The sequence below is a fragment of the Lucilia sericata genome, unplaced genomic scaffold, assembly GCF_015586225.1.
Source record: "Lucilia sericata isolate MDLA Ls3-8-SP2 unplaced genomic scaffold, ASM1558622v1 Contig000058F_arrow, whole genome shotgun sequence".
Classification (NCBI taxonomy): Eukaryota; Metazoa; Arthropoda; class Insecta; order Diptera; family Calliphoridae; genus Lucilia; species Lucilia sericata.
The window spans coordinates 563,779-591,164 of record NW_023994094.1 but is presented as its reverse complement, the minus strand read 5'-3'; the positions used below and the strand labels follow the sequence as shown (position 1 = coordinate 591,164).

Genomic DNA, 27,386 nt, shown 5'->3' with positions numbered 1-27,386 from the left:
ATATTAGTAGTAGTTTGATTCTTTTCTTAATATTAATTGATTAAAATTCCTGATATAAAAAGTATACTTGATGTAAATTGTTGCTATTAATATCACTCATACCACTAGTAATACTCTTTGAGTGCACAATATTACTCAGACGAGAAGGACCAAAAGAATTAACAGCTCTTTTCAATACAAACAGCAATTTTCGATAGAAAATTTCGTGTATAACACTTTTCTCTATAAAAAAAAAAAAACTATTAATAAAAAATTGCAGATAATTCTGAGTATAACTTCTTCTAATAAATTCTATTGAAATATAATATAAATATAAATATAACACTTTTATCTATATAATATTTTGTGTATAACACATTCGACTATAGAAAATTTTATATATAACAACATTTTTGGTAGGAAATGTTGATTATAACACTATTATAGAAAATTTTGATTATAACACATTTTTTATGGAATATTTTGTTCATAACACTTTTGACTATAGAAAATTTTATGTATAACACTATTTTCTATAGAAAGTTTTGTTTATAACACAATTTTCTAAAGAAATTTTTGAGTATATCACTATTATCTATAAAAAATTTTCAATATAACACTTTTATCTATAAAACATTTTGTGTATAAGACTTTTGACTATAGACAATTTTATGTATAACACTTTTTTCTAAAGAAAATTTTGATTATAAAACAATTTTCATTAAAAAATTTGTTTATAACACACACATTTTGTGTATTACACTTTTGACTATAGAATCTATAAGATTTTTTGTATAACACTATTTTCTATAGAAAATTTTGATTATAACACAATTTTCATTAGAAAATTAGTGTATAACTATAGAACATTTGTGTATAACACTTTTGACTATAGAAAATGTTGATTATAATACTTTTGTCTCTATAAGATTTGGTGTATAACACAATTTTCTATAGAAAATGTTGATTATAACACAATTTTCTATAAAAAGTTTTTAGTATAACACTTTTGACAATAGACAATTTTTATGTATAACACTATAGAAAATGTAGATTATAAAACTTTTTCTTATACTAAGACTTTGTGTATAACACTATTTTCTATAGAAAATGTTGATTATAACACAATTTTCTATAAAAAGTTTTTAGTATAACACTTTTGACAATAGACAATGTTTATGTATAACACTATAGAAAATGTAGATTATAAAACTTTTTCTTATACTAAGACTTTGTGTATAACACTATTTTCTATAGAAAATGTTGATTATAACACAAAATTCTATAAAAATTTTTGAGTATAACACTTTTATCTATAGAAAATTTTGATTATAACACTTTTTCATATAGAAAATTTTGTTTATAACACTTTGGACTCTATAAGATTTTATGCATAACACAATTTTCTTTAGAAAACTAGTGTATAACACTTTTTTCCACAGAAAATTTTGAGCATAACACTTTTATCCTATGTATAACAATATTTTCTATTGAAAACTTTGATTATAACACAATATTCTATAGAAAATTTGTGTATAACATTATTTTCTATAATAATGTAGAATACTAGTTCATTATTTTTACATTCGACCTGATAGCAGCTCCACATTTCGGGGTGTAATTTGAAAACATATTTTATAACACTTTCCCCATTTTCCTCGAAAATTTTGGCATATGTCCAAAAATAAATTTGTATAATCCCCTCGTTCTGAATCCATTTGAAAAAAGTGTTGTACATTCTTTCGATTTTAAACAAAATCAAAAGGAATGGTAACAAATCAATAACATCAACAACATCATAATCCATTCAACCCAAATTTGACCCTCTTCAAAAATTTCACTTTTCATCCTAATTTTCAACACTTCAGACAAAATACACCACCACCATCCTCAACAATCATCACAACACACATTGGCAAACGCATAAAGCATGCAAAAGCAACAACAGCAACACGACAAATATAAAAACATTCATACTTACATGCTATACATGTGAATTTTGTTGTTTTTCTTTTTGTTTTTTCTTGTTTTGTTTTTTTTAGGTAACAATGTTAAGCGGTCATTTCACCATGACCTGTTTTTCTGATTTTGCTTTTGTTTTTCGTGAGTACGTACGCAAACCCAACACGATACAATAATAATTGCCAAACAGCCAACAGAAACAGAAAAATTAAAAATTACAAAAAAAATATGTTTGTAAAGACTAGCAACAACAGCAACCGTGTAGTAATGACGAGAACTAATTTTACATCAATATTTATAAAGGAAAAAAGAAAACAAAACAAGAGCAGAAGAAGAGAAAAGAAGTTAAAAATATAAAATGGGAAATACCACAAGATTAGCTGTGGCCACCGCACATCCCACAAACGTCTAAATATATAAATTTATACTTAGTTACAATATTTGTTGTAACACCAGCAACAACAACACCAACAATAATAATGTCATCAACTGAATATAAAACGATGAAACGTTTCGCGAAAACAAAAGCAAAGTCGCATAAGCCAACGAGCAACGAGAATGAGTGAGTGAGTGAGTGTCAATGAGTTTGTAGTGTGAACAATGTGCAGATGTGCCAGTCAGCCTGCCTGCCACACACAAACAACATGTGCCAACAACTTGAAAACGTAATACTAACTCTTCAGCGACAACAGCAGCAATCATCTGTGTTGCCAGAAGAATTTTCCAAGAATTTACTGAAATTATTAAGAAAAAATCTCCAAAATTTCGACAGATCCCACATTGGACATTCTGGGACAATTAAGTTGATTTATCCAACCTGTTAGGGAAAATAGTAGTCTTCGACCGCTTGTCGCTCGGCCAATGCAATGAATGAATGTTTGGTCAACGATGCTAGAGAGCAATGTTTACGAACATGTCACGGGATCAAATATGATATGATCGTAAATAGCACAGGCCGACAAAATTTGAAAAATGTCGAATCTCTGAGACCACTGAGCCACGCTAAATCGTCAGATTTTCTCCATCCTATCTGGGTTTTGAGATATCATGTCCAGAAGTTTGAACAAAAACGCAATTTTTGGACTTTTTGGAGACTTTAATACAGCGCCAAGATAATTTTATTTATGAAATACTCAACGCCATCTGAAAGTCTATTCTGCCAACTTTAAAATAATATCTTCTTATTCGAGATATCTTCACATATCTCTAACCCTTTTTCTCTAGGGAATAATTTTTTGGCAAATCCCTCTAAAAAAGGAACTTTCCCTACATTTGGCAATATCGTTAGCAGCAAAAAAAAAACACATTCACAAAAATACACACACGGTGGAGGCAACAAAAATATTTTTTATAAAAAAAAGAAGAAAACACCAAAAACAAAAACAACAACACGAAACCACTTTCCACGGTATGACATACTTTGGTTACACTGCTTTCATGTTCATGAGTGTTGTGTTTGTTGTGTTTATGTGCTCCCAAAGATAGAAAGTGGAACAGGAATTACCTTCCCCCCTTACGCTTGCTACCATCACAGCAACTCAACTGACACATCAATGCCAGAGCAACAATAATAAAATGGAAACAGAAGAACTATTAAGCCGATACGCCAACGTTATGCCACAATGATTTCATGCTGCTGCTGCAGATTTTATTTTATTTTTTATAAAATTTTTCTGTTTTTCTTTACATTTTCATTTTTCTCATTCTATATTCTATTGCGAAACAGCACTTGCTACAACACTAATAACACCAGCACCCGCCAACCGACCAGACACAAAGTCTGTCCGGCTGACTGACAGCCAGCCAGCCAATTGGTATGCTAGTTAGATAGTAAATTTGTATGTTCTCTTAGAGAATTTTTCACACACTCCATCTTTGCCAGTGTGTCTGCCTGGCTGTCAGTCAATTACAGCCGTTTGTTTTTTTTTTTGTGTCAGTATAGAAAACAAAATATGAAGAAAGAAAAAACACAACAAAAATGGGAGCAAATTACTTAAGTCAGCGGTGTGCTTAATGCGGCCAAACTTAATGGCATTGTTTGCTAATATTCCATTCTATGTTTATGTTGGCTTGAATGTTGTTGTTGTTGTTGTTGCTGCTACTTTATGTTGTTGGTGTTGTTGTTGGTGGTGGTAATGGAACTACTACTGCTACTACACTACTACTATTCACCTATTAACTTACTTACAAACATTAGTGGTGAATAGAGAGCGTATACATAGTTTTACATTGTACAAAAAGAGCGCGAGAGAATTAAGTTTACAAAACTAGAGTTGCCAACTTATTGTGAATGAATGTATAAATAGAAAAGAGTGCTATATAAATATATATTTTCCGAGATGTAATGGAATGGCTTTTAATGATTCGGCAACAGCACCTGGAGATGTAAGTTTCTTACTCACAAAAGAGGCTTCAATACTTCAATAAACCAAAATTCTTCCCGCGTTTTGGGTGCCACCACGTGCGCTCCTTTCCAATAACCGTCACATGCTTATAATTGGCGATTTTTGTGCCAAATGTTTGAAATTCTGGAAAATGATGATCCTTTTCAATAATGATAATCTTTTAAGAGTCAATTACTATATTTTGTTTTGTGGTATAAACCTATTAATATCTGTAATTGAATGAAAGTTATGGGACCAAAATATACTTTAACAATGACAAATTCCATATGTATTATCTATTGTATTAATAACATCCAATTGACGCAAATCAAACCACATTCTTTATTTATATCGATTTACATCGCGCGACTAATAATACAAGTCCAAGAACACCGATTCGCAGTCGAACTCAACAACTCGAACGCACAATCACAGACCTGTTGTTACAGATCTAAATGTGGTAATCACGTTATCAGCCATCTTGGCCTATGTGAATCTGCAATTTGGAACCTTTAGACTTTTTTATGTGAAATACCAATGCTATATGAAAATCAAGAGCAATCTTCAGCCTTAAGGTTAATATCGCGACCAAAAATGTTCCATATATGTAGTCTTCTGAGTCATTTAGCACAACTATTTATTATGCATTCCAAAGTGTCAGATTCACAACAGCATCGTATAATTACTGACAATGAAATGACAGCCCGTAGAGCCAAAAATCGTGCATGAAGCTTTGCCAAACAGCCTGACCAACGTCATTGCCGAATGTAGTAAGTGATGGCAAGGCAATGCTGTGTATTTGGTGGGACTAGAGCTATTGAAATCGATTTAAACACTAAAAAAAGAAATCATTTCTGAATCGCAATGAAAGGTGGATCTATTATGACAGTCCGAAGAGCAAAGCTTTACCCAACAGCCGGATCAAGGAATTTGCCGAATGTAGTGGTGGGACTAGAGCTATTGAAATCCGTTTCATTACTGCTGATGAAAATTGGATCTACTACGACAGCCCGTAGATCAAAAAATCGTACGTAAAGCATTGCCGAAAAGTCGGATCAACGTCATTGCGGAATGTAGTAAATGATGGCAAGATAATGCTTTGTATTTGGTGGGTCTTGAAGGGTTCCATCTATAACAAACGGTTGGAATGGGGATGTGTCATCATATTCATTTAAAATGATTCGTTCGACGCGTTCATACGTGAACCCGTATTATCATGAGAACGCTCGGCCACATGTTGCAAGTCCTGCTTTGTTTTACCCGCCTTATAGTCCACACCTTAAACCGTTCGTCAACAACTTATTTCGATCGATAGAGAACGCTCTCACTAAAATATGCTTCATTTCAGAGCAGGGTATCCGAAATTGGCTTTGACGAGGAATCCATATATGTATTGCCAAATAAGATGGGAAAGGTTATAGCTCTCATCTAACAGAACTCCCAAATTCTATGTAATAGATCCAATGGATATTAAATACTTAAAAACAAGGTAACTCTGTTGTTGTAACACACTGTTGTACTCCCTATGTGGTTTCAAACTTTGGTATTTATAAAACGTTTATAATAAAGCACATATGGACACACAAACATACATATTGTATCTATGTTATAGAATGGATATTATGAACTTGTTCCCTTTGCAATCGTACAAAGAAATCTGCAAATAGCCTGAAACTAACACATGTTCCCTCGCAATCTCTCTCTATCACCACTCTATCCAATACCACCTTGCTCACTTGTGACACCCCCACATTGTCACACACTTTACACAACAGAATTGATGTTGTTGTTGCTGTTGTTGTGGATGTTTGTACATATTTAATGAATGCACTTGCATGCATATTCAGTCACTGAACGTATGTAGGTTTTCTTTTTTTTGTTCTTTTTTTTTTGTGTAATTTTTTTTTTTGTTTACATCAAGTGCAATAACAATTTCATGTATGCAATTTACTCTCATTTTATGCTCCCATACACTAGTTTTTTTAATACTCTTTTTTTCGTAATTTCCCTCTTTTATTATTGTTGTCCCCCATATGCGTAGCAAACAAATCAATGTGTGTGTGTGTGTGTTTGAATGTGTGTTTCAATGGTGCACAGTGGTATAGGAAAAAAAAAAGAGGGAAATAATTCGGTAACTTCTAAACGGTTAATCCGATTTTAATGAAATTTGGTATGCACAAAGAGGAGGTGTTGTCGAGTTTAGGTTTTGAATTTGGACCTTATAGGCCAACCAGGGGCCCGGCGGGGGGTCCTCAAATTAGGACACCTCGGCTATGTTAAATTTTTAAAACGATCCTATTTCTTCATTTGAGTTCCGATTTAAAAAAAATTTCGTATATAGAATCTCCTCATCGAGCACTATAAAAAATGTCGTCGTAGCAGTAAATTATCTCTTATAGTTTAGGAGATATTCGCATTTGAATATTAAAATTTTAAAATTTTTACCGTCCTTACTTTAGTTTTTTTGATAATAGCAGGTCCAAATATTTCCGATTTTCGCCATTTTTTTTTATTTGCTTAACAACAAGTTTATATACCAAGCAGTGAAAGAATTATGTAAAAATCATGACTGAGTCCAAAGTTATAGGCATTTAAATTTAAAAAATTAAAAAAAGGCGATTTTTTGTCATTTTTTTGGGAAAAAAGTATCTTTTTCTTTTTAAGTTATCTAAAAAGTTTCTAAGAAGATGTATATAGAATTTATACTTTTTGGAAAGCTGACTTTACATAAAATACGATAAATGAAACAAAACCTAAAAATTTTTGATACCGAGGGGACCAGGTCCATCCAAAAAAACCCTATTTTTTATGGAAAATTAAATTTTGAGCAAAAATTCTCAAATCGCATAGTCGATATCAAATTATAGTGACCTGTTTTATATGACCCAATAAGTTCTTAATCATTTTGTAACGGGTTTCGATAACCCCGCCCCTGGTATGGATATAATAGGCAAAAAACCAAAAAATCCCATTTTTGGGATTTTTTAAAACTTTTTTGGGAATTCCGGGATTTCTAATAAGAAAATTCGAAATTTTTATTTAATTTTGGATTTTGAGTAAAAAAATCTACCTAACTGTAAAATTTCATCAAAAAATATTCATAAATAAAATTTTTATTGCAATTTGAAAAATTTGTATCTTCGCAAAAACTGAATAAAAAACATTTTTTAATTTTTTTTAAAAAAAGTATTCCGCGAATTTTTTAATTTTCAAAAATTATATACAGTTTTGAAAAATAGACAAAATTACCTTTCCATTGATATATAACATGCCTACCTAATGTTTTTTAAGTGACAAATTAATTAGGGAAAACTCAACATCTTTTAGAAAATTTGCCTAGCACTATTATTTTCATCCATAAGGTTAACTCTTAAATTTGTTACATATATGGATGAAAATAATAGTGCTAGGTAAATTTTCTAAAAGATGTTGAGTTTTCCCTAATTAATTTGTCACTTAAAAAACATTAGGTAGGCATGTTATATATCAATGGAAAGGTAATTTTGTCTATTTTTCAAAACTGTATATAATTTTTGAAAATTAAAAAATTCGCGGAATACTTTTTTTAAAAAAAATTAAAAAATGTTTTTTATTCAGTTTTTGCGAAGATACAAATTTTTCAAATTGCAATAAAAATTTTATTTATGAATATTTTTTGATGAAATTTTACAGTTAGGTAGATTTTTTTACTCAAAATCTAAAATTAAATAAAAATTTCGAATTTTCTTATTAGAAATCCCGGAATTCCCAAAAAAGTTTTAAAAAATCCCAAAAATGGGATTTTTTGGTTTTTTGCCTATTATATCCATACCAGGGGCGGGGTTATCGAAACCCGTTACAAAATGATTAAGAACTTATTGGGTCATATAAAACAGGTCACTATAATTTGATATCGACTATGCGATTTGAGAATTTTTGCTCAAAATTTAATTTTCCATAAAAAATAGGGTTTTTTTGGATGGACCTGGTCCCCTCGGTATCAAAAATTTTTAGGTTTTGTTTCATTTATCGTATTTTATGTAAAGTCAGCTTTCCAAAAAGTATAAATTCTATATACATCTTCTTAGAAACTTTTTAGATAACTTAAAAAGAAAAAGATACTTTTTTCCCAAAAAAATGTCAAAAAATCGCCTTTTTTTAATTTTTTAAATTTAAATGCCTATAACTTTGGACTCAGTCATGATTTTTACATAATTCTTTCACTGCTTGGTATATAAACTTGTTGTTAAGCAAATAAAAAAAAATGGCGAAAATCGGAAATATTTGGACCTGCTATTATCAAAAAAACTAAAGTAAGGACGGTAAAAATTTTAAAATTTTAATATTCAAATGCGAATATCTCCTAAACTATAAGAGATAATTTACTGCTACGACGACATTTTTTATAGTGCTCGATGAGGAGATTCTATATACGAAATTTTTTTTAAATCGGAACTCAAATGAAGAAATAGGATCGTTTTAAAAATTTAACATAGCCGAGGTGTCCTAATTTGAGGACCCCCCGCCGGGCCCCTGGTTGGCCTATAAGGTCCAAATTCAAAACCTAAACTCGACAACACCTCCTCTTTGTGCACACCAAATTTCATTAAAATCGGATTAACCGTTTAGAAGTTACCGAATTATTTCCCTCTTTTTTTTTTCCTATACCACTGTGTGGTGTTGGTTGGTGTACTCGAATGGTTGGATGAACGAACGGATGGATGGATGTATGGTGGAGCAGTTAAGGCGGTAGAGAGGCGACAGGTGTATGGTGGGGTTTATTTTGTTGACCTAATTTTTCTCTTCATCAAATATTTTTGCTGTCACTTTTTTTTTCGTTGTCGCTGGCTGTTTGTTGTTGGTGTTTTTATTTTGTGCTCATTTTGTTTATGAGAATGTGTGAGTATGAATGAGTGTGTTCGTTAGGACGGGGGAGAAGTTTTTGAAAATGTGGTAGGTTAGGTCCAACCAACACACAATAAGCAAACACACAAATGTCGAGCCAGATAGAATGGGAACCATTACAACACTAACACAAACAGATATTTAAACACAAACACTTGCACGCCAGCGGAATAAAGTCAAACTATGACAATTCAATGTAATCGATGCAATTCATTTATTCTTCTTGTCTTTTTTTTCACTATTGAGAAATCGTTTTTTTTTTTTTATTTAAAATTTTTTTTTTTGTTCTCCCTGTATTTTACATTCTTTTAAGATTGACACACTTCCGTTTTTTTAAATTTTTTCTTTCTGTGTTTAATTTTTATTTCTTTTATTTTCATTTATATTATTAATACTAGAATTTTGTTTTTATTATTATTTTGCATACCACTAAATATTTTCGGTTTTATTATTATTTTAGATCCACGGAAAAATGTTGCTGAAGCTTTGCGAGCTTCAGTTGTTTGACGTTTGGAAGTGTAACCGACTCTGGAATGCCGATGGCCATGACGGCAGCTGTTTGCTTGCCAGTTTGCTTGATTATTATTTTTTTTTTTTTTGTATTTATTGTTGTTGTAGTATGTTTGCTAAATATAATAAAGTGTGGTAGGTTTGTTTCTTTTTTACTATTTGTTGTTGTTTTTCTTATGCTCTCTTTTACCACTTTTTGTTAAACACACCTCGTATCGACGACGACAACGACGTCTAAACATTTTTACCGTCAGTCCGCAAACAAAAGAGAACGAACACATTGCCGTCATCGCATTAGTTTTAGGAACGGACATAGTGAAATTAGGTCAACAGGTTTGGAGTGGGCTCGCATTAGCGCTGCTACGTCTAACGCTGCCACCAACGCTGCTCTATGTTTGTTAAACACTCTAGCTAAATGACTGATTAATAGTGAACGCCACCAAAGCAGCGTTACCAAATTAAGCTCTTTATGTGCCAGATATTGTTAGTGTTTTTGTTTTTTACATTATTTTTCTATCTTGTGTTACATTTTTTTTTTCGTTTCTATGTTGTAAATTAGCGTGTTTTTTTTTTTTGGAAACCGTCTAGTTACTAGCAATCATAGGGAGGGTGCTGCATGAAAATTACGAAATTTTAAGAATTATTCTTTTTTTGACCTTAATTGTAATGACATTTTAGAATAGAGAACTAGTTTTTATGCGGTTAGGGACTGCTTCTAGTTGTAGGCTTAAGTAGGTTTTAAATAACTAGACGAAAGTAAAATTTGAATAGTAGAATAGTCCAAAGTTGAACAGGGTCAGGAACCAAATGTCTATTCGATCTACTTCGGAGCAAAATCGATTTCCCAAATAATTGAGTAAGTTTAGTCACTGATCTTGCTTACATGCTAGCAGTGTTTAAAGACTTTCCGTCCACACTGGACCTTCAAAATAATGGATGAATAGACGTCTGATTTAACTTCTGTAGACATTTCACTCTGAGGATAAGTACATTACAGCAAACATTTTTAAAGAGTTAACGGCCAACATCGAACCCAAAATTTCAGACGATTTTATATTTTTTCATCCTTCTGGCAACATATGAAGACCAAAAGGGTCTGCTCGTGTTAGTGAATTCCAGTAACAATTTTTTGTATGGATGGTCGGGATAAGCTCTGGATGAATGGGCGGTTGAGGTACAACTTCGCAACTAAATTTTTTTAAATAGTTTTCAACTGATCATGGCATTTCTGGGTGAATATTTCGGGTGTTATTTGGATCCACGGTGATCTTTTGGTCCGAAGTTAGCAGGTTTTAAAATCGGATACTATGTTCCATCCGAATACAAAGCATTAGCTTAAGGTCTTTGATTCGGCTGGTCTTCATATACGATTTCTAGTGCCTGGACTAGACTATAGACTAGACTATAGACTAGACTATAGACTAGACTATAGACTAGACTATAGACTAGACTAGACTAGACTAGACTAGACTATAGACTAGACTATAGACTAGACTATAGACTAGACTATAGACTAGACTATAGACTAGACTATAGACTAGACTATAGACTAGACTATAGACTAGACTATAGACTAGACTATAGACTAGACTATAGACTAGACTATAGACTAGACTATAGACTAGACTATAGACTAGACTATAGACTAGACTATAGACTAGACTATAGACTAGACTATAGACTAGACTATAGACTAGACTATAGACTAGACTATAGACTAGACTATAGACTAGACTATAGACTAGACTATAGACTAGACTATAGACTAGACTATAGACTAGACTATAGACTAGACTATAGACTAGACTATAGACTAGACTATAGACTAGACTATAGACTAGACTATAGACTAGACTATAGACTAGACTATAGACTAGACTATAGACTAGACTATAGACTAGACTATAGACTAGACTATAGACTAGACTATAGACTAGACTATAGACTAGACTATAGACTAGACTATAGACTAGACTATAGACTAGACTATAGACTAGACTATAGACTAGACTATAGACTAGACTATAGACTAGACTATAGACTGGATTAGAGACTAGACTATAGACTAGACTATAGACTGGTTTAGAGACTAGACTAAAGTCTAGACTATAGACAAAACTAGACTATAGACTAGACTGTAGACTAGTCTAGTCTATAATCTAGACCAAAGATTCGACTAAAGAATAGACTATAGCCTAGATTATAGACTATACTATAGACCAGTCTATAGACTAGTCTAGTCTATAGTCTAGACCAAAGATTCGACTAAAGATTAGACTATAGGCTAAACTATAGACCAGAATATAGAGCATTACCTGAAGGCTTCGAATATTGTACATTGGCACTGATTCGACTGGGTCGCCAGACTTCCTCTCAATCAATTTAGGGACCTCTTAAAAAAATGGTGTATTCTATTTCCTTCTGAATATTCTATATTGATGCAGATTCGTCTCGATGATCTGGCCTTAAATACGATTTCTTGGGGTTTGAGTTTTTAAATTTCAATGGTTTAACTACCTATTCTACTCTTGCTGCAGAAAGATGCCGTAATTTCAAAGAAATAACTCAAGTCCTGGTATTGTTTTTATCCTTATATTTATTTTTAAATTTGTCTAACAACATTTTTCTTTTAACGTGATGTCCCCCTCAAAAATATCACATAAAATCCACTTATTCATCCCTATCACTGCTGATTCAACATTGAAATAAATTTCGAGCTTTTTTTAAATTTGTGCTTCCCTTGCATGTTTTTTATGTTTTATTTTTTATCAACGCCAACGCTTTCCAACGAGCAGAAACAGAGAGCTTATTGCAACATATCTGTTCAAGTATTGAAAATAATTTGCCTCCAACAACAGCAACAACAAATACACTTAGATGATTGATCAATAAAATAATGAGTTTTTGTTTTTGCTTTTGCAATGAGAACATTTTCAACAACGAGCATCGTTTGAACAAAAAATTTCCGATCAGTTGAGCTGTAAAGACACTCGGCAACAAATATACAAATGTGTTGGTTGGTTCGGTTGGATGTAAAAATTCAGAAGTGTGTATGTTTGTTGTTGGTCTGTTTTTTTTTGTCTTCAATTGTCTTGGTTCAGTGTTCGGCTCGACATTGCATTTCATTGCACTGAGGGAGTTGTGCAAGCGTGTATGCTAACGTTTGTTACTCTAGTGGATTGTGCAAAATCTGCATCGAATAGTTAGTTATAGAGATAGATAGACAGACAGACGTTCAGTCAGTCTGTTTAGTTGTGAAATCTAATAGAATGGTGGGAAGTGCAACGGAAACACTATTACTATTTTTTTTTGCTGTTGCTACTATAAGGTCTCCTCCTCTCTTGCGTTCTTACTGTCGTCGCTTCCCTTCTAGAATGTGTGTGTGTAGCCTGTTGTTATTGTTGTAGTTATTCATCATAATTGCCAAATGTTTTGATTTGGTTTAGTTGGGTTTCAGTTTAGTTTAGTTTGGCTGCATGTTTGCTGTACTTATTCGTGCAGTATGGCAACCTGTATTTAAATGTTTGTAGGTTTTCAAATGTTTTTTTTTCTTACACTTTACTTTTGATGTTGGAATTACTATTTTGCTGTTCTTAGAAAAGGAAAGAAGCCTTAGGAGAATATTTGGAAGATTTCTATGATTTTTTTTGTTGCAAATATTCAATATGTTTATTGCAAATATGTTGCAGCAACATGTTTAGGTTAGAGATTCCTATGATAGTAGCCAATCAATTAGCCTATAGACCAGTCAATATATCAGACAGTAGACTAGTCCTCACACTTGCTTATATACTAGTTAATAAACAGTAGCATAATCTATACGCTGGGCTATACTTAGACTACAGTTTAGTCCATAGAATACTCTGTGGACTAGTCCATTGATTAATTAGTCCATAGATTGGTTAATAGATTAGTCCATAGGCTATTTTAAAGACAAGTCAGTGAACTAATCCATAGACTAGTTAATAGTCTACAGATCAGTCAGTAGACTAGTCAAAGGCTTGTACATGGACTAGTCTATAGGCTAGTCCGTGGGCAGTATAATAGTCTATAGACAAATCTACGGACAAGTCAATAGACATGTTCATACACTAGTCAATAGAAACGACTAGAGCCTAGTTCACAGACAAGTCCACAGATTGGCCCATATAATAGTCAATAGATTAGCCAATAGACCAGTCAATAGATTCATTCAAAGACTAATTATTTTTTAATAATAATAATTTTTAGTCAGGAGACCAGACAATAGAGTAGTCCATAGATTAGCTCTAGTTAATAGACTAGTAAATAGACTCCACTAGTACATATACTAGATTCTAGAATGATGAATAGTCAAGAGACTAGTCCATAGACAAGCTAATAAACTAGACTCTAGAATGATGAGTAGACTATTCTGTAAACTAGTTAATAAACTGAACAATAGATTAGTCCATATGGTAATCAATTGACAATAGGCCAGTCAATAGATTAGCCCGCAATGAACTAGTCCATATACAAGTCTATTGACTAGACCTGACAATAGACTAGTCAACAGACTTGACAATAGACTTAACAATAGACTTGTCAATAGAAGAATACGTAGACAAGTCCATAGAATACTCAATAGGCTAGACAATAGACTGGTCTCGGATTAATCTGGTCTCGGATTCGTCAATGGAAGGATTCGTCTATTGAAAAGTCCATTGACTAGTCTATTGAGTATTCTATGGACTGGTCAACGGATTCGTCAATTGACAAGTCCATTGACTAGTCTATTGACTAGTCTATTGTCAAGTCTATTAACTAGTCTATGGACTAGTCAATGGATTTGTATATGAACTAGTCAATAAACTAACAATAGACTAATCAGACGACCAGTTAATAGATTAGTCGAGAATAGTCCATAGACAAGCCAATAGATTAATCCACAGTGGTTCTAGTCCATCTTTTAAATAATAAAAATTCTCTTGAAAATTTTTTCGCTAAACATTGTTGCGGCAACATGTTAAAAATTCTTTATTGCTGCAACATATTTATTTAAATAAAACTTTGTTGCAAAATCATTATTACTTTAAACATGTTGCTTCAGAATTGTTCTTAAAATATCATTGTACAACACTCTTCTTAAAACCTATAACAGCAACATAAACTCTGAAAACAAGTTGCCACAAGAAATGCTTAGAAAATATCTATAGTAAACAGTTATAGCCAACTTTTAACAAACAACAGCTTAGCAACAAAAGTTGCCAAACAAAAGATTTGGCAACCGTAAACAATTCTTGCAATAACTCCACTTGTTGGTTATGGGTAACCTTCCTTATTAGTAGTTTTTGGTGTCACAATTTAAGTTTTTTTTTTATAAAAGACCCCCTTTCTCTCCCCCACTTAAAGACACAGAGAAACAAACACATTAAGTTAACACTTATTGTGTTAGACTTAAAACAACTTTGTTTTTCTTATTTTGGTGTAAATTTTTATACTTTTTTAGCTTTTCTTCTTTTAGATAAATAAACGAAACTTTGGAAAACACGAGAACGTATCTTAAGAAAAGCTAGAAAAATGGAAAACAACTACAAAAAAACATAGAAAACTAAGAAATCACTAAAAGTAGAATGAAACTACAACTACTGGCATAAGTTAGTAAGTCACTTAGGCAGTCAGTCAGTCAGTCACCCTGTCATTTAGTTAGTTATTTAGCCAACCATGCAGACAACAACAGCCACCTGCAGCAAATGAAATCATTAAAAAGCTTTCTGTTTCGGTTTCATTGTGTGTGTGTTTCAACAAAAATATATGTTTTTTTTTCGAATTTTTTTCTTATATTTTTTTTATTACATTTCGAGTACCAATGAACAACAAACGGCCCACAAGGTAAGTAAGCTTATAAAATAACCCAGTTTAATTTATACTAGTCTTTGGTAGTTGGTTGGTTATTTTTATAAAGCCAAGATTTCGCAATTGGAAGCAGAACAACAAGACAACAGAAAGACATACATAAAAAAAACTAGCAAATTATATTGGTATGTATGTGTGTGTGAATTTGGGGAGATCTGATAAAATTTTTAAGAAGTTAATAGTTTTCAGAATTTGGTGTAAAATTTTAATGGCAAGTGGCATCGGGATATAAGGATTCGAAAGAAAAAGTTCCCCATGAAAATGTTCAAGATTTACAGATATACTTTCAGAAGAAGCTCCCTGCTTATTTCAACTTCAGATTAAAATACCCCTAGAAAATTTCTTATTGACTTTATTTAAGGAATAAATCGGCGTTTAAATTCTTTCTTTGAAAATATACTCTAGATCCAATGGTTTTGTGGTCCATATAAATTATATAAGAAATCTTAATTTACCACACATCGTGTCCAATTTTAATATTAATTTTCATAAATATGCCTGCTGAGGGTCTATTTATTATATTTTTAGTAAAAAATAAAACAAAACATCTGTAAAATGGGGCAATATTTTTTTTACTGAGGAGTGCAAATTAATGATTTTATATGTTTGAGGTTAAAATGAAAGATTTTTAATTAAAAAAAAGTACCCTCTGTTTTATTATATATAAAAAATATCTTCAGTTTTAGAAAGTGGTTTATAGAAGTGCGCTTTAAATCGAAAAACCACAAAAAATACATTTATATACTAAATTTAAAATCGTTTAAAAAGAAGAATTTGAAGCGTAATTTTTAGTATAGAGTCTCAGACCCAAAAATAAGAAAAATAAAAAAATCCTTTGCACGGTGCCTACACATCCATTTTTTGCTATTGAAAATGGTTCATATCAGTCCATGATCTCAACGAACCTCCGAAATACTGTTTTAACAACCAAAAATCTTATAAAAATGTTACAGAAGTAAAACTATTAAAAGTCCTTTTACTGGTCATAAAGCGAAAAAGATTAAGATTAGTAATCACTAGAGGCGTTAGGACAAAAAGAGTGAAAATCTTCGATCACTTTTATTTCCTACTAAAACTTTATTTTTGAGTGAAATCCAAAAAGCCCATTTTCCTGCAAAACTAGACGTGCTTGGATTTTAAAATATCAAGACACTTCTATATCACTCTATATCCTAACGCTATTGCGAAAAGGATGAAAATCTGCGATCACTTTCATTTTCTATCAAAAGTGTGTTTTTGAGTGAAAACTTAAAGTTCATATTCTGACAAAATTAAAGACGCTTTGGGGCCTATTCTTCAACCCTCATATGTATATTGCTGACGATAAAATTTAACAAAACCGATCTACCAGATCGGCCCATAATTAACCTTGCCAACCATATAATCCTGTCAACCATACATTCTATTTCTATTGCCCAATTTTGCCGTTTTTAAACAGTAAAATTATCGAAAGTATATCTAATAGAATGATTTAAGATTTTGATACCAAAGATATCTGAAGTTTTCAGAAAATTGATTTCAACTTACTTAGGAAGAGTGAACAAAAAATATAATTAATGAAAAACAAATCCGGGAATTTCGATTTACCGGAATTTTCTTTATAAAGTTCACATTATGATTACGGCTGGTAAAATATTTTAAGAATTAAGAAGAAAATCATCAAGGTTTCTAAAACTCCACCCACTTTTTAGGATTTTATGACAAATAGTCGAGGATTTTGTTTTGAAACGATGCACAGTGGGGCAAAATCAAAATGTTTTTGGAAATAAATCTGGCATTTCTCTGCAAATAGTATGGAAGTACATGATCCATTTAGGTAATGCCCAAACGACTCCCCTGTAAACAGAACACAGGCCGAAGGTCGAAACCCTGAGAACAAATTAAACATTTCTAAAGAATTGAGCAGTGCTGAATCCAAATCAGATTTTATTCATCACATGTGGGATTTGAGATATCGTGTCCTGAAATTTGAAAAATTTACCCCTTTTTAAGACGTTATAACAGCGTCAAGACAAATTTATTTATTAAATGTTATATGCCCATTCTATTAACTTTAAAATAAAGGTTTAACATCTGTCATATCTTCCTTCTTCTTCGAGATATATTCATTAAAAGCTTGATATAACAACAAAGTTGTCTTCTAAAAGGTAAAAAAATTGCGTTTTTTCAAATTTCAGGACACGATATCTCACATCCCAGATGTGATAGAAAAAGGGGCTCATTCCTTTAGAAAAATATACTTCGGTCTCTATGATAAGGGAGTACATGAACCGTTTAGTAGTCCTATGTAATGGACCATGATTACTTTTGAAAACAACATGGTCCATAATCTGCATTATATAGAACCTTGTAGCGGATCATGTACTCTCATCATTTTAGCAAGGGAGTAGTAGTTTTGTGATTATTCTGATGTAATACAAGGACGAATTATGTGGTCCCTATCTTCAAGGAGATATAATAATTTCATGTTTTTCTGAAAGGACTCTTTGGAGTACATAATCCATTTACGTAATTCAAAAACTATTCGCCTGTAAATATTGTAGGAGTATATGATCCGTTTAGTAGTCCTATGCAAAGCAGGCATGGATCAGGTTTATTATTTTTAAAAACAACATGGTCCATAGCCTGCATAGGACCCTGTTGCGGATCATATACTCCCATAATTTTAGCAAGAGACTAATTTTGGGATTACTCCGCTGTAATGCATTAATGGATTACGTGATCCTCACCTATGACATCACAATGTTAAATGTAGTATGTTTTCCCAAAAATATATTTGGAGTACTCTTTACACGCGTTTGCGGAGTAGTCTCAATTTTTGTAGGGCCCTTTCGAATTTGCACTATTTTTGCACAAATTTTAACTTTGTTTTCCATGTTCTAAAATCCCAAAGATGGAATCTGAAAACGGTAAGCAGTTTTGGAAACCTTGATGTGTTCTTTATTTATATCCAAAGTATAATTTTGGACCTTATGGAAAAATTCGTAAAAAATACCATTTTTGGGATTTTTGGGAATAGCGGGATTACCTTTGACCCTTTTAGCTAGTTTTTTACACTTTGTTAATACACTCCTCTTTATGGTGGTGTAGGTTATAAAAATATACTCCATTCTTTAAGCTTTGAACTCTAAAACATTTTGTATACCTATAAGCTTTTGACCCACTGTGCAATGTAGTTCTTATGTATTAGGTTATTGCAATAAATAAAACAATTCCAGGAAAAATAAACTTCAGTTAAACTTTTATGAGTCAATTGTTGGTCTAAAAAGTTTTGGATGTTTAACATCTTCTAGTTTCCTTATAAATTTGAACTATTTTTGGATATTTTTAAACCACAAATTGTACAACAAATAGTTGTTTAAAACTCCCTTCTAACACAATCCTCTATAAACTAGAATCCCCTGTATTTTAAGCTCATGTATATGGCATCTCTAGTTGCAGTGGGATGGTAAAAAAAATTGCATCACAACTTTGTCTGTTTCTCTCTCTCTAACCATGTTGGTGATAAATTATTCCCACTTAAAATTTATTGTTGTTTTTTTTTTTCCAAATTTTCTTTTATTTATTTTTTTTAATAATTTTGTGTTTTTTTTTTTTTTTTTTTCATTTGTAAATATGTGTCACTGCAGGTAGATTTATTAATTTGATTGTTTTCTCATTCACAATCTGTTTAATTTTACAGACAAAAAAAAACTAAAATATTTAGAATCAGCAATAACAACAACAATATATACTACAACTCTCACATTCATATACTCTCACTCAAGCACTCATTTAATATTGTATTTGATTTATGTATTTGTAAAATAAAATATAAAAAAAAATAAATAAAATTAATTAGGTCATTTGCTTAGATTTACAACAAAAACTAAAATAAAATAAAAGAAATCATAGAATAAAATCAAAACAATTGAAATTTACACTCACGTTTATATTTTTGTTTAATTTTTGTTTGCAGTTTCGAAATCTATATAAAAATCGATCAACCTTAAAACCCTTAATTTTTTTAAAAAAAGGGGTTTTGTAAGTTTTTTTTTTGTTGTAGTTTTGTAATAATTTTTTCCTGGAAACTGCTAAGCAGAGAATTTTGTAATAAATTGTTGTTTTAAAAATTTTCCTTATTACGACACGTTTATTTTCTTTGTAAAACTTGGACGTTTAAATTGGTACTTTTTTTAATTTTCTATATTTTTTCTTAAATTTTCTTTTTGTAGTTTTATTTTTACACATTAATTTCCTAAGGCGGTATTGTTAAAGATGACAATTATTAAAGTCTAAATGAACAAAGTACGAAAAAAAAGCGCTACAAGACGCGTTGTTTAGCAGGCCTACGAACGCACTAAAAGTACCAGCGTACGAAAATCAGTTACAAACGCACGAGAATTTTTCAATTGTTGTTGGTTTTATTTTGTAACGCAAATACAACTCACTAGTTACAAAAACAAAATAAATTTTTAAGAAGAAAAAAACACACACACACAAACGTAGAATTTTAAAACGTTACGAAAACAAAGCAGAGGAATATGTAAAAAAAAAGAGTTAAACACCAAATTCCGCATCCGCAATGGTCGCAAAACAAAAACACACTGATTGTCAATGGTGTTGAAGCAAATAAAATCTCTAATATATTTTTTTAGGGTACACCACGACGACGACTATGACTACGACAACAACTACGACGATGATGATGATGATGACGACGACGACTACGAATACGTTGTTGTTTGGTGGGTTAGAAACCACACATTGACACATACACGAGCGCCAAATAAAATCACCAGCAGCAGCAGCAGACTCCAACATTGGCAGCATAGTAGTATCAGCAACATAACTATAACAATCTAACAGCAACAACAACAATATTCTCACACAGCAATTTACTATGGAATTATTGCTGCTGTTGTTGTAGTTGTTGTTGTTGGTTTGCTTGATTTTACCCTCCATAAATATTTGTGAACCAGAAAGTCAGAAAAGCCCATAAAACATGAATGGCAGGCCTATGAGTACTAAACATTAGGATGAACAATTGTAATTGAATTTTCGGAGGGGTTCCAATATAGTGGGGATTTCTTAAATACCGGGATTCGGTATTTTATAGACTACAATAGGGTTTTAGCCTTCATAAATCTATATGAACCATTAAACCAACACCATCAGGTGTTCCAACACGATTGTCAGACCTACTAGTACTACGCATTGATGAAGCCAATTGGGATTGGTTTTTTGAAATTCCTGGATTCAGTATTTTGTAGTTTTATCCTCTATTTATGAACCAGAAATGATCCATAAACTCTGAATGTAAAACCTTTGAATACTATAAGGATGGGATTAAGAAATTTTAAAACTATAATGCTATTTTAGTTCCAGAAATACCGAAATACATTAAGAATACCCAGCGGGTCAGATTATGTATGTGTTTTCCGGGATATAGTAGAGCCCTTCCAGAAAATATAAAAATCTTTGAAATCGAATGGAAAGCAAAAAACAAGTCGAAGCTAGCCTACTTTCAGCCCACATAATGGCGCTCATGGAGCGCTTGCAGCGCGGGTCCAACTTTAAACTTGAATGCTTTTTGGATATACCCATGTCACTATCTCGATCGAAGCTGACGAAATGCCAAACATATGTCTAACAAAAAAATGGATTCTGTCCCAATGTGGAATGCCAAAAAGTTTGAATTTTCTTAAATCCCGATATTTGTCATCTAAAAACTGCAATTCCAAGATATTTCGGAATCTTGGAAAATTGATTTCATTTATATATGAACGAAAAACTCTTTAGCTTTCCCCAAATAACTGACAGAAGTCCATGCTAACTTGGAATGTATAAAATGAATTGTATAAGACATGGATCCAACAGGGTTTAACGTATTTTCCGACAGGCAGAAAGGAACCAGGCCTCTCGGGCAATGAAAGAGCGAATGTACTTTCTATAAACATAACGAATCTTGAGGCAATTAACCTGTGTATGAAGGATCACAAAATTACTATTTCAGTGGTAAAATTTGTAAGATATGGAAACCCCAGCCACTCGAGAAGGATCGACGGAAACGTGAGGATGTTATCCCGTTCGCACACTTCGACTTTGAGTAGCGGAACGGTGAGTAAGACCAAAAAAATCGTGTGGGCTGATGCAAACAGGTTTAAGAAGAAGCCTTTTAGACGAACAGGATTAAGGGCATTGAGCGATAAAATACTGAAGAATGTAGAGCATACGGAGAGATCAGTAAATCGCTGGAACACTTTCACTGTCATTACCAAATATTCTACTAATTTAGAACCAAACTTCTTGGAAGCGAACTTAAACCTGATTTTACATCCTTCAAGAACAATTGGAAATTGTAGCAAATACGATCAGAAAACCAAGACGAATGTAGAGCATGCAGAGAGGACACTTTCACTGTCATTGCCAAATCTTACTCGAATTAAGATCCAAATTTCTTGAAAGCGATTAAATACCTGATTTAACATCCTTCAAGAACAATTGAAACTTGGTGCAAATACGATCATAAACCCAAATTTATGAACATTGAACTATAATTTCGTATATAGATCGCTATATAAGGATTTTCCGCCAATATTTTTCATGAAAAGAAGCACACAACAGGCCCAATTTGATGTTATATACCTCCTCTTCTCAATCTAATCTTCTCGGTCATCTTGGAAGCGATATTATAACATCCTTTAGTATCAATTATTGGAAAATTCTAAGAAACTACGTCCTAGAAACTGAGTTTATGAACCTCATCCTTCTTTCAGAGGTTACATCATGAGGACCAAATTTTCCATGTACATAAATGTCAGGTGTATTTCTTCAGATTTGATGTAGTATACAAGGTGTCATCCTTACCTAGCAAAAAACCTTTCTCGCCCCTTTTTGGGGGAATATGCAACCCTACTACACATGTTTAAATAACACTTGCATAAAAACTCACAAACTAACAATACTAAGTATCTAAATATGTATCTATAAGTACTTTGTCCGATATTTATTCGTACCTCACCTCACAAGCATAAATTGTTTAATGATGCTGCTGGTGTTGTTGCTTGCTACCAAAGCTTCGTTGTTTCGTCTGATGCGCTTCAGTCAACGTAGCTTAAGCTGCAAGTATTTCCCTCAAAATGTTGATTGTGTTTTGTTGTTGTTGTAGTTTTTATTTTGCTTAATTTTTTTTTTTTTTTATATGTACTACGTTTTTCTCAAGGCCTACAGATTTAGGCCAAAAATCTCAAGTGATCTAAACCAACCAAACAAGAGTCTGTCTGTCCGCCTGTGTTGCTGTCTGTCTTTCGTAGTTGTTGTTGTGTATTTCGTTTATGCGCTCGCTGGCTGGCTGGTTGACTGGCTCGTTTCGTTCGTACGTTCATTGATTCCAATTTGTCGTTTTGTTGTTGTTGTTGCTGTTGTATAGTCAACTACTTACCTAGTGAGCGAGTCGACCAACTTACAAGCCCACGAAATAAATTTAACTAAATAGAAACAAAAAAAAAAAAAACAACACGATGTAGTGCAAAAAAAAAAGAAACAAAATTGAAACATTTGAAACCCATTGTAGCGATAATAATGAAAGAGCGCAATATGAAATCGTATATGTACATCAATATATTGAGAAATCCAAACAATCAAAGACGACGGAGAGTTAAATAGATTAAAGAAGAAAAAAAGAATACTACAAAACACTTGTAACTCATCAAACGGCTCTAGGGCGGGTAAGACTATTCATCATCATAATCACTAGAGATCATTAAGATCAGTTTTAGGTTTAGGAATATTCAAAATAGGAAGTTATTAAAATATGATTACTAGATTTTTTAAGTTGTTCTTAAAAGGAAGATTTTGACGTTGATTATTTTCAGATTTCATTCAGATTATATTTATTCTAAAACTTCTTAACTAGATTTTAAGCAAAATTTCACTTTGTGTAGAAAAAGTGGAAGCCGATATCGATCCTAAAGTTCGAATAAACGATTTTATAAATAAATGTTGGAAAATGTCGGTAGAAATTGAAAAAAAGTTAAAAATCATAAGAAATTCAAAGCCGAATCTTCGAATTTTTTTCAATTTATAAAAACATGATTTTCGAACTCTTTGAATTAAAAATTGCCGTTCAAGATGGGACAAGGGTTCAATAATTGAAACAAAAAGACGACTATTTGAATTATTGCTAATTATGAAAAGTCGTTTATCGACTTTTTTGAATTTTTAAGTGGTTAATTTTTGATTTTTTATCTGAAAAGTCGACTTTCCAACTTTTTTAATTCAAATTTGTCGTTATCAATACGATCAAGTTAAAACAAGGGTTCTATATAGGGTTCTATATAGGGTTCTATAAATCGACTTTCGAATAATCGAACAATCGACTTTTTGTCGAAAAAAGTCGAAAAGTCGAAGTCGACTATTTTGTTCCAAAAAAGTCGATAACTCGACTATCGTCTGTGAAAAAAGTCGACTTTGTTAATAAAAGTCGAAAAGTCTGAAAGTCGGAAATATAAGTCGAAGAAAGTCGATAAGTCGAAAAAAGTCGAAAGTCGTAAAAAGTCGAAAACTCGAAAATTGTAGAAAAAAGTCAAAAATAGTCGGAAATTTTAAAAAAGTGGAAAAAAGTCAAAAACTCTAAAATAGTCGGAAAAACTCGAAAAAAGTCAAAAAATTTTCGAAAAAAATTCGAAAGAAGTAGGAAAAAGTCGGAAAAAGTCGAAAAGTCGACTATTTATAAAATACTTATAGTCGAAAAGTCTAAAAGTAGACTTTTAATTAAATGAAACAAGTAAGAAATTATAGTCGGGCGTGGCCGACCATATGATACCCTACACCAGTTATGAATATTAAATGTGATTTATTTTTCATAATAAAGCATTTATCTTCTTCTTCTCTTGATACCCTACACCAGTTATGAATATTAAATGTGATTTATTTTTCATAATAAAGCATTTATCTTCAATATTCCCTTGTTCCGATACATTTAAGCAATTTATGGATGAAAAACTAATTTTCTGAAAGAGGCTTTATATGGGGGCTAGGGGCAAATATGGACCAAGCCCGATAAAATTTTGTGAATATATTTATATTGACATAATATTTTATTGTGCTGAATTTCATCGCGATATTTGTGTTTATAAGCTAATTTGGGACATTCAAGTAATTTTCTGAAGGGGACTTTGTATGGGAGCTAGGGTCAAATGTGGCCCGATCTTTATGAAATTTGGCAGGGTCATCAAGACTTCTATAAAACTTAGTTGTGCCGTATTTTATCGATATATCTGTATATTTAACATAATTATGAGCTCAGAAGCCCTTTTCGGGGGGTTCTGTTCTATGGGGGCTAGGTGAAATAATGGACCGATCTTAACCATTTTCAATAGGCTTCGTCCTTAGGTCAAATAAAACGTGCGTGCCAAATTTCATCCAATTATCTTGAAAATTGCGACCTGTACCTTGCGCACAAGGTTTACATGGACAGCCAGCCAGCCAGCCAGACGGACGGACGGACGGACATAGCTTAATCGACTCAGAAAACGATTCTAAGCCGATTGGTATATTTTAAGGTGGGTCTAGGACGAATATTTTTGTATGTTACAAACATCAGCACAAATCCAATATACCCTCCCCACTAAAGTGGTGTAGGGTATAAAAAGTAGAAAAATCGAATTTTCATAAAATGCAAAAAGTCGAAAAGTCGACTTTTAACTAAATGAAAAAAGTCGAAAAGTCGACTTTTCGTTTCATCTATAGAACCCTAGTTGTATAGTAGGGTTCTATAAATCGACTTTCGAATAATCGAACAATCGACTTTTTGTCGAAAAAAGTCGAAGTCGACTATTTTATTCCAAAAAAGTCGATAACTCGACTATCGTCTATGAAAAAAGTCGAAAAGTCGGAAAAAAGTCAAAAAGTCGAAAACTTTTAAATAGTAGAAAAAAGTCAAAAATAGTCGAAAATTCGAAAAAAATGAAAAAAAAAACGTTAAAAATATTACAAATAATTTAAAAAGTCGACTTTTTGTTCTGTCTATAGAATACTAATCAGCAAAAATTAAATTTATGCAAAAATTTTACAACTACAGTTAAATCTGAATTCACTAAATTGTTCTGAAATGCTGTTTTATTTATACAAAACTTAAACTTATTTACAAATTACAAAATTTTAAAATATTCAAATTAAGCTTTTTTGCACCCACTTTTATTTTCTTTAACTCAATTCTAAAAGAGTAAATTTTAATACATCACAACTAGTAACATACTCTTAGAGAGTGATAAAAAACAAGAAAACAAAAACAAAACTATGCCATCATACAAATTACCTCTGTTTGTTTGGATGTGTAAATAGACAAACATTACAACAACAACTACTACAACAAAAATTCAGCACACACAAATGTATGACAAATGTTGATGGGTGAAGGAGGAGGAAGTTTAATTTTATAGCTCAACCCACTAAATGGTTGACCCTTTTTTCTTTTTTTTTTTTTTGCAAATATGTCATCATTTAATAGATTTTTTTTGTAACACTTATGAGATATTTTAAGAATTTTATTTATTTAAAATAATAATTATTTAGTTTTCTGTTAATATATTTAACTCACTTTTAATACTGCATTTTTAAAGTTAATTTAACTAACAAATAATGTTAACAATTAATAAATATTTTTTTGTAACAATTTTATTTCATATTTTTCAGCTTTTATCACTGTGAATATTATAACAACTTTGACAGCTGAGACAGACTAGAGACAAACAAGGTGGTACTAGGGCGATAACTGTAAAGCAAAGTAATCGATAACTAATAAACTAGTGTAAACAAATAAGTTGCAGTTCATACGTAACTTTTATGAGTTTGTTGAAGAGGGGAAAAGATGAAAGTTTTGTTTGTTTTTTATATATCCGTGCTTCAATACAAATTGTATGTAAATAATATATATCTATAAAACTTATTTTGATTAAAGTTCTTAAAATGAAAAAATCGACTAATAGTTATTTATTGGCAAATTGTTGTCGACTTTTTGTTTCAACTATAGAGTATGGTTCAAGTAATTAAAACTTTCGAACAATTGGTCAATAGACATTTTATCGAAAAAAGTCGAAGTTTATAGACTTGTACGAAAAACAGCAATCCGATTTTTTAATTAAAAGTCGGAAAAAGTTGAAAAGACAAGATTAACTGAAAATCAATTTTTCAATAAAATATATCGATTTTTTTTCAAAGTCGACTTATTTGTCCAAAAAAACGAAAAGTCAACTTCTTGCAAGAAAAAAAAGACGAATAATCGTAAAAATCTATAAATTAAATTTTGAATAATTGAAAAAAACAGCATTTTGTTTTCATAAATTGTACAATGTCAAAAATCGACTTTTCATAAATTGCGATTTACTGACTTTTTGTTTCTACTAAAAAAATTCATAAATAATTTATAATTTTCTAATTATAAAATAGAATTTAAATTTCTGTACTAATTTATTATTGAACAGTGTTGTGTTTCTACCTAGTACTAAACAGTGTTGTATTTCCCACATAAAACTCACCTTGACAGAGTTGCACTTAAAGTGTAGCAAACATGAGTACTTTTTCGCAGATAATGAATATTAATTTGACTGGGTAGGCAAATGAAATTACCATAAATCTGGAGGCATGGTATACTTAACAAAATACCAAGGTACAAGGTGAGAGCGAACGCACAATTGTCAAATTTTTTTATAAGGAGTTTGACAAACGTTCGGTTTAAGCATGTATACAAGGCTATGTATAAAAAATTGTATACAATGATCAGATAGGCTAAGGATGTCACCTTGTGTTCAG

At 31.7% G+C, this 27,386-nt stretch overlaps 1 protein-coding gene across 11 annotated transcripts in view; it reads right to left on the bottom strand.

Annotated features, from left to right (window-relative positions):
• LOC119616110 (vascular endothelial zinc finger 1) overlaps window positions 1-26,294 on the bottom strand; it is a 39,084-nt gene extending 12,790 nt beyond the window's left edge. For 3 of the 11 annotated variants that reach the window (XM_037972309.1, XM_037972311.1, XM_037972312.1), the window contains exon 1: window positions 1,961-2,194. In XM_037972309.1, coding sequence (XP_037828237.1) covers window positions 1,961-1,971 — 11 coding nt within the window. In that variant the 5' untranslated portion in view covers window positions 1,972-2,194. Of the gene's footprint in view, window positions 1-1,960; window positions 2,195-9,636; window positions 9,874-9,928; window positions 9,947-19,520; window positions 20,182-26,175 lie in introns of those variants that run through there. The other 8 variants (XM_037972305.1, XM_037972315.1, XM_037972304.1 and 5 more) reach the window with 7 other exon arrangements.
• Window positions 26,295-27,386: the final 1,092 nt, after the last annotated feature.